Raw genomic sequence first — 12208 nt, forward strand, 5'->3', positions numbered from 1 at the left:
AGAAAGGGGAGATATATTTGGCTTCTCCACCCCAATGTTTACCTCCTCTCTCACCTCTATACAGATTCTGGAATAGAACTCCTCCTTCAAGCATGAAGGCTTTCTGCATAACTGAGACCTGGGAGATCAGGGCTCTATATAAACCAGGCAGGAAGCTCCCCCTCGTGGAGAAGACATCCCATAGCAGTTCTTACACTGAGACACATTCTCCACCACTTGGCACAGTGCTGGCACCAAGACACTCAGCTGCAGTTGATTGGCATGGCTTTCTTGCATCAGTTTGTTTGAGCTGCAGAATTTGGATTCCCACGCAGCAATACTCTGCTTTCTGTATTGCAGAGGGCTGGGCTGGATGATCCCATCCAACTCTACAATGCTATGCTTATAGTCTACCGTGACACTGAACAGCACAGGGGAAAGCATGCTATTCACCATACAGAGGGAAAATGGAGACTGCCAGAGATCCTACCACCTTCTGTTTCCCAGCTCAGCCATACTCATCAGAGATCCATGATGTGAGCTACAGAACAGGCACTTCAAAACATGTTTTCTAGAGAGAAATTGACTTTTATTCAGAGGCGCATACTGGTAAATGCAAGCAGGGGACGATCACAATCCTAGCATTCTGTGTGTCTTATCTCTCCCCACGCAACAGATGCCCCACTCTCTCTTGCCAGAAGCACCCTTCCGGCTGTAAAAAGCACTCCAGGTTTCCTTCCTCGGGAGACGGACAAGTGGCCACATATGAAGGAATGCCAGGCAGCTTTTAAGATGTTAAAAGAAGAAAGAGTTTCACTAGCGACATGTCATTCAACGAGGGGGGTGAGATTCATCTCGAAGAGCTCGTTAGGCTAAACCTGTGTATTTGAAAGAGAAAAAGAGGAAAGGAAACTGATTACTATCAAGACACACATAAAAGCCATATATTCAGAAGAGGTCTTGCTGTGTCCAGCAGACCCCTGGCTTCTTAATGTGCCCTCCAAAGACTGCTTCTGCCCCCTCCCCAGCCACCCCAAGCCCCTAATAACATTTCTGATTTTTCCACAAGAACCTAAACATAATCCACCTTGCTGAAATGGAGCTTCAGAGCAGTATTATTCTATTTTCCGGCATGGTGGTGGTGGTGAAGTAGGTAGGAGAGTTCATGGATTTCAGTACAGAACCTGCATATCAGAAAAGGGGCCCAGGATGGAACCCATCTAACGCAAATATACTGGTGTGGCCTTATTTGTAGATCAGCCTTTGCTAACCCAGCACCTTCCAGATGCGCTGCTAATAGAAGCTAGGTCCTAAAACATCAGGAGGGCACACATTTCAGATTATAGGAAGTGTCTGTTCCCCACACCTCAGAGTCTGGTGCTCTGAAAGCAAACAAACTGGAAAACCAGCTCCTTCAACTGATCTGGCATCAACCATTAATGAGAAACTGCCACAGAGGGAGAGGTGGGAGGCAGGTCTCATTCCATCAGCCCTGCTGAAAAAACTGGTTCCACTGAACTCTTCCTGCCCCTGAACCGCTTTGACAACAGCTAGTTCATGATAAGCACCGCCTTTTAACTTCAAAAATCGGTGGCTGAGCTGGGCTCCCCCTCCTTCTTTCCTCCTCATCCATTTTTCCTTTTGTGCTGTGATTTTTAGACCATTAAGCAAGTGTGCAGGAACTGTCTTGTTTGCCTTTGTGGCTGATACAGGGTATAAATAAAGTTGAGCCTATGCACCAATCTTTCACCTGGGTACAATGCACCCAATAAAGAGGACCTAATCCAAGACTGTGGAGCAACAACCCTCCCCCATAATCTGTGTGAGGCTCCCTCAAACCCCCCCCAGCAGAATCTTAGGGCAGGAGAGGAGGTGGCACTGAATACAACCCCGTGTCAAAACAGCTTCAGTGTGATTGGGAGAACAAAGCCTGTCTGGGATCCCACTTTGGTTCAAAGAAATCACAGCGCCTATTCAGAAGCCATATATTCTGCCAGGAATTGCAGTATATACTTTTACTGCAAAGTATATTAGCAGCTATCTAAAACATGTACAAAGGACAAGGACTAAAATAGCACACAATTATGCAAGTCAGTTTTGTATTACTCTCTCATTTGCTCTATACTGACTGGTACAGCTCCTTGTTCTCTCTCCCTCAACCGGCTAAAGGTTTACCTGGCAGGGTCTGGAAGAACCAGAAGCACCTCCTCAAAAGTGTTACACTGGCTCGAGACCCCTCAGCCCTGATCAATTGCAGCATCCAACATTTGCCGAGACCTCCGGGGAGGCCAAAGGAGCTACGCACCATTTGCGAACCGGCATTGCTTCAGCACCTCGCTAAACCCCTCGCACAGCTTCAAGTCGGCCTGGTTCTGGGCGCACTCCAGGAACTGCTTCATCTCGTACTGGCAAGGCGTGAACTGCGACTGCTGCATCGCAGGCTGGGCTGTCTGAGGCTCCTGAGGAGGAACAGTAGCACAATTAAGATGGGAAAATGTTTTTTTAAAGATTACATTTGCTAAGAACCCCACCCGCCTTCAACAATGTTTTCAGGGTGCCAGAGTATGGTGGCTCCCCAGCAGAAAGGGGAGGCATCAACAGGCACAGCAGCATCCTCATTCCAAATTGCTGGAGGACAAAATTTCCAAATCTCAGGAGTGCCAACAATTTCCCTTCCTAGTCAGTTGGCTAAATCCTCCACTTACTAAGGATCACCAACACTTTTTATACCTTATGCATTCAGAATTAGCTTTCAATGTTTGTCGATTACATTTTCACCTTAAGTCCAACAATCTCAAGCTGTCGTACATGGTTCTCTCTCTCCCCGCCCCCCCCATTTTACCCTTACAAACAACCCTGTGAAGTAGGCCTGGCCCAAGATCATCGAGGTTCCATGGCCAAGTGGGGATTTGGACTGTGGTCTCGCAGGTGACAGCCCTACACTCTGATCCAGGGCTGCACAACCTGCGGCCCTTCAGATGTTTCTGGATAGCATAGCCAATGATCAGGGATGGTGGGAGTTGTAGTCCAGAAACACCACACTGGCACTTAGATGCTGCTAATACAACTGAGGTCCAAGGGAGGGGGGAGTGCTATAAAATGATGCCTTCTCATGATGCCCAGCTGGCTTGTTAATTGGATTTCTGCATTCAGTTCTGTCAGGTGTCAAGGTTATTTTATGTATTATTTCAAATTTATAACCAATCCTTTCTCCCCAAAGGAAATCCAGGGTGTCTCACAGTAATAACATGACCCACAAAAAATTAGAATAGCACTATAAAATACTGCTGAAAGCAGTTAAAAGCAGTAGTGTGAAAAGGTTCATAAAAACTATTGTCCAAAATCTTGGATAAATAAGAAAGCCTTTACGTTTTTCTTCCTGAATGCAGGGCACTGCCCGATCTTCACTGGGAGGCAGTTCCGTAGCCACCACCAAGAATGAAGTTTTGGATTCTTTGTGCAATTCCTACTTGTAGGAGACCATAAGCAGCGTCTTCTTCCCAGGTAACAATGTTCTTACTGGTGAAGGCACCCTTTCAAGTACTTGGGTCCCAAGAGGCTTAAGGCTTTGTACACTCATACTAACATCATCAAATGGGTGTGATTCATCATTACACAACTGCACATTATCTAGTCTCTTGACTTTCAGAACTGATGCAAATCCATAACTATACCAGATACAAATATATGCTTTACTCCTGGATTGGCAGGTGCTCAAATGGAACACACGTTGCATGTATTCTTTTGTTCTTGAAAAGCTTTTGTTAAGTTGCATCCTGCCAGCAAGGCTCACTCATAAGCCATGTCTGAGCCCACTTCTTTGACTTGAGGGGAGGAGGCACAGCTCTGCCCTCATCACCTATCAGCCCAGAAAACTTGACATGGGTTTCATCAGCCAGGAGGAGAATTCTGTATGGCTCAAGGTGCACCTAAAAAGCTCAGATAAACAAAAACATATCCTTTTCTCTCTCACCTGGTAAGTGATGTCGGGCCTTGCCGCTTCAGAGCTTCCACCTCCAAACCCTCCGGTCATGGCGTGCCCCAGAGTGTGCCCCACAGCAGAGCCCACGGCCACGCCAGCAGCAGTGGTGGCCATCTGGGCCATTAGGCCAGGCTGCCTGGGGGCAGGGGAAGCCACTGCAGAGGCAGGGGCAGGGGCTGGAACAGGGGCATGAGAAGCTGGTGGTGGAGCAGACCTCATAGGAGGCGCACGGCTGCAAAGGCAGGAGAAGAAACACATTGAAAAGCAATTCTGGATGCAAACATTTGTTACAGCGGCCCAGTGTGGGATATTTTTTATTTATTCTGCCTGTGTTTATTTATTTGACTTCTTACCAGTCCTTCAGCATAAGGTCCCCTGATGCATTTCGAAAATACAATCATACAAGTAAAAATAAACAAGTATAGCAATTACAAACCAAAGTCCAGACTTTCCTCCAACCTGGTCCCCCCTCCAGAGGGGGTGGGGGATGCTGATTCTAGGGATTTGCTGCCTCAGTTTAACTTTAACACATCTCCCTACAGCATGGTCTGAAGCCACCTGATGCAGCCATTTTGCTGAAATCAGAGCTGTTATGTGAAAAATGCTCAGGAACAATGACTTGGAAAGCAGTACATATGTACCTTTCTCCCGAATGCTGATCCTTTGAATGCTTCGAGGGTAAGAAAAATACCCTCCTATACTCTCCTTGAAGAATGTTAAGCCCCAACAATTGGGGCTATGCTTCCTCACCACCTATGTTCATGTGAACACCACTTACATCAGCCTTGAACCTTTCCCCTCCTCCCCCATATGTTGCTGAACTACAACTCCCATCAGCCCCAGCAAGCATGGACAATGACTGGCGATAACAGAAGTTGTAGCTCAGCAACATCTGAGGGAGGAGGAGAAAGGTTCAAGGCTGATGTAGATGGTGTTCACACACACCTGATACATAAGCTTTCATGGGCAACAAGCTTTCCAGCCCACACACTTGTACCTGCAAGCAGGCTAGTTCCTGGTCGATAGTGCTCCTGTTCAGAGAAGAGTTGCTAAAATGCCCCTGATGCAAGAATCCAAAGTTTCTAAATCTTTGCATGCACAACCTTCTTGCCCACCTTTATCCCCAAAGAATATAGCCCTCACTTTCCACCAAAGAATGCAGCATTAAACATATTATGTACTAAGAGCTAAATTGGAAGCTGGGCGTCAACACAAAACATTACAAAACTGAATTGGTCCTTAAGCTGGCTAAACATTCACAGAGGAAGACACAGCCTCTTATGAAACCTGCCTTGTACACAGAGGGAGTGAAACATGATACTGCTGATCTTTGGTCAGAGCTGGTAGAGAGCCAGTCTGGAGCAGAAGTGGGGGACCTGCGGCCCTTCAGATGCTGCTGGACTACATCTCCCTGTATCCCTGACCACATTGGCTAGGACTGATGTGAGTTGGGAATCCAGCACCCATCTCTACCTTTCCCAAATTTGAAGGTGGGATGGGATCCTGGTTTTTGCAACATTTGGATTTTGGTGGCTGACTGCCTGCCAGTCTAGTGACCTGTCTGATGGAACAATGTGGTTTTTTATACTTCTGTGGTAAGCGATGTATACATTTAATAAACCTATCCTAGTAAAGCTGGGATAATGGACTGGGGTAGTACGGCATAAGACTCTTAATCTCAGGGTCATGGGTTTGAAATTCATGTTGTGGTTGGACTAGATGACCCTTGTGGGGCCTTCCACCTTTACAATTCTGTCTAAGCTGCTTGGAAGGAAGCAGCAACCACATTCTAGCCTCTCTTGGTGGTAAGTAAAGGCCAACTTGTAAACTTAGATTTACAGACTTGATGTACATAATAATAAGAAATGCAAAACCAACTGTCACTGCTTTTGCAGTTCCAAAGTCTGGTCACAGCCACCCTATGCATTTTAAGCACTCTGGTACTCTTAGTAGCACCCTGAACAAGCTACAGTTCTCAGAATTCTCAACGACTGCTAAAAGCGGTCTAAAAGTGCTTTACATGTCTGTTGTGGAAGTCCCGCATTTGCAGTGCTTTACCAATGCAATGTGGATCCCTCTCTTAGTCAGAACTTTTGTTCAATAGAACGCCAAGGTTTTTACTTGCTCAACTGCCTGCTCCTTGACCCAACAATTTCACTCCACAAACTTCAACTGTTACTCCTTCCCCAAACTTAACCTGCCCCCTTACCCACGTCTTCCATTTCTGCTTGTGATCTGCCCCTCCTCAGCTCTCACTTTCTCTGGCCACACCTCAGAGACCTCTGCCTTACCCCTAGGCAAGAACCAGGCCCAGTGAGGTCAGCCCTTGCCTAAGGTAAGCCAATTAGTACTTTTCCAGCTTTAGCATCAACTTGCTGTCTGAATAGAAACTCTTAATCCCAGAAGCACCAAAGCAGTGCTGGCTTTTACAGCAGATGGTCTTCTAGAATATTCCTCCTGTGGAATATTCTAGAAGGTCACAGTCCAGTCCATCCAAATCATTTGGCAACCTTCAGTTGTGGTGGGAGCACTGTACGCTGTGAGGTTTCTGAAGTTAAGCATTTGATAAACAGGACTCTCATTTAGACCCTTAAGTTACATTCAGCCTATTTACAAAGAAGGATGCAAACGTAACACCAGAAATAAGCTCTGATTTACAGATCCATAACACAACTTCCATTCCACAAGTGAAATGCAAGGCACGTATTATACTTGGCAACCCACCGATCTGTCTCTTCATCTTCCATCACCTCCACGTGTATTGCTGTAATCCTCACCCGAACTTGCCACATCCGCACGGAGACTTTGGATTCCCCCATCCCATCCCTTTCCACCAGCATCTGCTCCTAACATGAGATTACAACTCTCTCTCACTCTTTATTAATGAAGGGTAGAGACTCCCCCCTTACTACTACACGTGGCAGGGAGATAATAACCCCCCTTAATACAGCTGCCCCCTGCAATCTCCAACATCGCCTTTGTTTTGATCCCCCCTTCCTTCATCACCCCAAGTTTTATGCCATTTCCCTAATATCTTTCCCCCCCCTCCTCATCTCCATTGAGTTGGCAGCGCTGGGGGCGAAATTAGGAGGCCATGGAGGCGTCACGTGGCTCCCTCCCAGCCCTCCTGCCATGAATATCTCCAACCACACCTCCCCCTCCCGACCCTTCCCAGATCACCCTCACAAATCGCCTCGTCCCGCCCCCTTACCTGGCAGGGGGCGCCATCCGGGACGTTCTGCTCCTGCTTCCCCTCGGCATGGTGGCGACAATAATAAAAGCGGCTCTCGAGTTGCTGTTGCCGCAGCTGCTCTCTCTCAAGGGCTCCGCAGTCCGGCCTTTTTCTACTTCCGCTTCCGGCTCTTTCTCTAGTTCTCTTTCAAGGTCACCGCTAGAGGTCGCCTGTCTCCCGCACTACGCATGCGCAAATCATTCGTACTGACGACGGGGTGCCGATGGCCGAGAACGAGGCTGTTGCAGCTGCCCCCGCCCACTTATCTAAATAGGGCGGAGCCAGACCGTTACGTCGGAGAGGGGAAGCGCATGTTGGTTGTGCTTAATAGGTGTGACCGCGGCTAAACCAATGAACGAGCGGGGGGGGGCGGAGCCAAAAATAGGCGAGCTGCATAAATAGGCGAACCTTAGTGTAAGGGTACGCTAATTCTAAAGCTTTGTAATGGGTGCTGGGTGGGCTTTGCTCCTCTAGAGCTAGAAATAGGCGCCGGGGAAGCGTGGTCGCCATTTGGGGGCTGGGTGGGTCAGGGCGGCTTGTGCATTTTCTTTATAGTGAGCTCAAAATAGGCAGCTTGGCAAGCGAAATTAGAAGTGCTTCTTGTCTCTTCCTGCCTCTCTGGTAGAAAAAGCTTACCTATATTTAGTTTTCTTCTGTCTGGCGGCTATCGACAGAGGGGAGAGGAGGGGAGGTAGCGCTGTTTTTTGTCTTTCCCCACCTTGTGATTATTTTTCCTCGGGAAACCTTTTTGTTTTATCTTTAGTCTAGTTAAAAAATACCAGGGAGTCCAAACCAGAAACGAAAACTTGGGTTATGAACAGCCAGATTGTAAACTGAGAAGATGAAAAAAGTAACGGGAGAAATGGCGGCAGGATTTATAAAATGGGTGAAACAAGATTATAATGGGACTTAATACTGTGGATAAATAGGGAGATAAAGGTCCCTGGTACTAAAAAAAAGGTTGAGTGCTTTGTTAACTTGATAAACAGAAATGAGGATTTAAGATGAGTAGAATGTGAATGTAGAAATAGGACAAGTTTGGGGAAAATGAGGGAATGGAATAATTGGTCCAAGAGAAATATGAGCTAATATATCAACATGAATTATTTTAAAGTGCTTAGAAAGCTGCTTCATGTTTCATACGTCTAGTCATACAGTTTTTTAAAGAGCCGCAACCTAAAACTAATAAAATGGCACGGAAGCGCATTTTAAAGCAGGAAAAATATATGGGAAAGCCTGGGCAATAATCAGGAAGGAAATTGATTCAAAAGACTTAAGCTTTGACTCACCCTTTTCTCTTATAAAATATAAAAAAGCCAAAAAGCAATGTTTAATATTTGGGTAACTTGAGTTTTAGATTTGACTGAGCTTTTTTTGTTGTTGGCCACATTGGGCTTCACCAGGAAAGAGAAGCAAGATACCGTCAATATTAACATGGGGATGTAATGAAATGTGTTCTCTACCACTCAGTTGAAGAATTTACTAGTTGCTCCAGCTACCATTTTAGCACTTAATTTCAGATAGTACAATTAGTTACATTAAGGTGGTTCAAAATCCACAGTTTTTCAAAGTAAGACATGTTCTAGTTCGCATATAAAGAGAAATTACTATCTGCTCCCCAAAAAATCCCAGTTGTGTAAAATCTACAGTTTGTACCCAAGTTCTCAAGAGCAGACCAGCTGAAATTATGCCCGTTAATATGACTCTGGGTTTCATTTACGTGAATTTTTAAGTTTCTTGTACCTAACAGTTCATAAACATAATGGATATCAATTCCAATAAAAGGAATGCGGTGGGGAAAATGGTTTATATCATAATAGAGAATTGATTGGGAAAGGGAAGGGTTTTCAGTCAGGAAGAGGGGGAAATGAACTTCATTGGGTATGTGAACAAAAATCCAGCTCAAACTGTTAAGGGCTGTTAAGTAGTAGGGCAAATGCTTTGCATGCAGAAGGTTCAAGGCCCAATCCCTGACATGCCTTAGTGGGGGTGGGAGAAAACACGCCTAAAATCCTGGAAGGCTACTGCCAGAGTAGAAAGTAGGTGGTTGTCAAGGATTAGGGACACAGAAGCCCTCTCCAGACCAGGAAATATGAAAGTTAACTTGCAGTAGAAGGCAAACACAGTACAAGAGAATGGAGCAACTTTGAATTGACATCCTAGAGCAGTATATATTTGAATAAACCAAGCTTTTCAATCACAAACTTCTAATTGAGAATGTGAAACAAAGGCATTCTAATTAACTGTTAACACACATAGAAGCAGGGTTGCAAGGGAGAGCAGAAGTTTTTGAAACTTGAGGAAATAATGATAAAAAATAATTGGGATGAAGTTTTTAAAAAGCACTCCCCCCTCCCAACAGGCATCCCTTTTGTGAAATGGTGGAAGTACCCAGGAGTCAGAAAAAATTAGGTATGCTGCTAAAATGCTGTGTGAGTGAGGTCCCCAATAAGGTTTGGGAATTGAAAACTACTGAATATGCAGAGTTCTTAGGTCTAACAAGTAAAATAAGAAAAGATATAAGGAGTGGGAAAAGTCTCAAGTATTTGGAAAATAATTTTAAACAAGTGAAAACGCTAACAGGATTAAAATAAATTCAACAGTATAATATACTAAATGGATGTGCAAGAATGCAGGAGTGGTGGGAAACAAAAGGAACTGGGGAAGGGAAGATGTTGAGTGTTCTATTATAAAGAAATAGCACAACTGGATTAAAAAATTCAGGAGTATAACAACCAAGCATGTTGAACTAATAGGATTGTGTTGTCTAGACCCTATCACAAAGAATCTAACCAACAGCACCTGGGCTTTACTAATTAGGTCAGGACAAGGCCAATTGGACCTGGACAGTAACTTCTTATTAGTGGTGTCTCTTTACAAGAGACCTTTAAAATGTGCTATAGGTTCTAATATAAGTTTGAATACAGTGTTTGGGAAACGAATAGTGGTTGGCAATAGTACGTAAAAGCTTGGCAAGCATCTTTGTGAAAGCCTCCAATTAAGGTGATAGTTTTGTGAGCACTATTCACTAAAGAAAGCAAGTCAATGATGTCAAGGCCTTTGGCAACTTGGACTGGGGTTACTTGAGGTTCTCAAATTATAGCTACTCAAGTGTTCTATAGAAACAGTCGGGTCTGTAGTATTTGAAATATGGTAGTTTAGCCGCAAAACGTTTAACAGGTTAAAGCCAAAGGTTCCTTTTGTCACCAATCTTCACGTTCTTAGCAAATATAGTTGTAAATCTCAAAATTTAAAGGCACATAAAAGTAGGGGTCAGTTTCAATTCAGTAATTTTCTATTGATAACAACTCTTGCTGGGTGAAGCGTTGGGTTCTTCAATGGCTGTGACTAAAGAATATTGTGAAGTAGCCAGCCACCCCAGTATGATGCAACCCTTAAAGGGCTCTGGCTGCTCTGAACCTACTTTAATCTCCAGTTCCATGATGTTGGCAGTTGCCTTAGGGTCCCAGTAAGCAGACTTGGTGGGGCTAAGATGGGGGGGCAACACGAGTAACAGGGCCGGCTGTTGAGTGTGTGAAGACACCAGCCCCTAGAAGTGTAAAGGGCCTGCCAGAGGAGGCTCCATATAACACTACAGGACAGGCAGATGGTTTGAGGGCGTGATGGGTTACATGGACAAGGAACCATGAAGGGAGTTGGGTCTGAAATGCTTTGAAGGGCAAGCCAAGCTGGAGCAGGAGCGTTAATAATTTGTGACTGATGAGGAGGTTGTCCATTCTTCATGAGCTTCCCAGATGGGGCTTGGGGATCTCGTGTCTGGGAGAGGTTCTGGTCCTGGGTGGCCACTCTGCCTGTTGGTAGATCAGCGTGTTTTGCAGCTTTAGGGCCTCTGTATGGATTGGGTCCTCCATCTCCACCAACAGTAGCTCTCTTTGCCAGTGAGATTTTGAGGGATCTTTGAGCTCCAAGTGGATGCAGGCTTTTCACAGTAGACTGGGTTGGGGTGGCATCTGCAACACTTCAGCCCTGGTAGTCATTATTGGAAATTGAGGAGGAAAATTGGCAAGAGGGCCTTGGATATCTTCCATTATCTTCCGCAAGGGCAGCCTCTGCTGTGTAGCGTCACCATCCTAGTCTGTGGAAAAGAGGAAACAGCTTTCACCTCTGTCCCTAGCCTGCAGGAGATAATCAGTGCAGCAAGTCACATCAGCAAGGTGGGGGGGGGGGTCATTGTGTCTGATGATAACCACAGCAAAGAGGGAGAGAAAAGGATGCAAGAGGTGTGTGGGTCGGGGGGCTATCCCGACTAGCAGGGCAGGTTGTTGGGAGTGTAAAGACCTGCCTGCTGCCCCTGGTAGTGTCACTCTTGCTTTTCTGCACTGAACCAGGGCCAGGCAACCCCTTCCCCCCTTCTGAGTCTGACCTACCCCCTCCCCCTCGGCCCATGCAAAAACCTGCACAGCAGACCTGACTTGCCCACTGTCCCCACTTACTCTCCTGCTCCACTCACTGCTCCCACTTAAGTCAGAGCAGCCCTCGCTTCCTGTCAAAGAACTCAGTTGTTCAGGGGAGAAACCATAGTGGTGCTTAGACTGCGGAAAGTTGCTTGAGGCTACGAGTGAGGGGAGCCATAGTCTTTTGGTTCTCTTCGTCATCACTTTCGTCGCTGTCACTACTGTGTGCATCCTCTTCTTAACTTTCTACGCTTTCATCATTTACCACATCAAGGTAATTGGGTCACATGGGGCCTTCAAACCACTGAAATGGTGGAAGTACCCAGGAGTTAAAAAAATTATGTATGCTGCTAAAATGGTGTGAGTGAGGTTCCTAATAAGGTTTGGCAATTAAAAGCGATTGAATATGCAGAGTTCTTAGGTCTAACAAGTAAAACAAGAACAAGATGATGATGATGAAGTATATAAGGAGTGGGAAAAGTTTGTCAAGTATTTGGAAAATAATTTTAAGCAAGTGAAAAGGCTAACAGGATTAAAGTAAATTCAACAGTATAATACACTAAATGGATATTTAAGAATATGCAGGAGTGGTGGGAAATT

At 45.5% G+C, this 12208-nt stretch overlaps 1 protein-coding gene across 1 annotated transcript; it reads right to left on the reverse strand.

Moving 5' to 3' along the window:
- Positions 1-546: 546 nt before the first annotated feature.
- Positions 547-7333, reverse strand: CHCHD2 (coiled-coil-helix-coiled-coil-helix domain containing 2). Its single transcript, XM_082201612.1, has 4 exons — positions 7173-7333; positions 3953-4193; positions 2285-2438; positions 547-857 (listed from the first exon to the last, which is right to left on the reverse strand). Exons 1-4 carry the CDS (start codon positions 7220-7222, stop codon positions 847-849), a joined length of 456 nt encoding a protein of 151 aa, XP_082057738.1. The 5' UTR covers positions 7223-7333; the 3' UTR covers positions 547-846.
- Between the last annotated feature and the right edge of the window lie 4875 nt (positions 7334-12208).

The sequence above is a fragment of the Podarcis vaucheri genome (genome assembly GCF_965113315.1).
Source record: "Podarcis vaucheri genome assembly, chromosome: 15".
NCBI lineage: Eukaryota > Metazoa > Chordata > Lepidosauria > Squamata > Lacertidae > Podarcis > Podarcis vaucheri.

Bases quoted from the DNA above. Each gene is read 5' to 3' on its own strand.
- CHCHD2 (XM_082201612.1), bottom strand. From the start codon at position 7,222: ATGCCGAGGGGAAGCAGGAGCAGAACGTCCCGGATGGCGCCCCCTGCC. The intron at 4,194-7,172 runs GTAAGGGGGCGG...CTGCCTTTGCAG, and splicing joins CGGATGGCGCCCCCTGCCAG to CCGTGCGCCTCCTATGAGGT. The intron at 2,439-3,952 runs GTGAGAGAGAAA...GTTCCTCCTCAG, and splicing joins GGCCCGACATCACTTACCAG to GAGCCTCAGACAGCCCAGCC.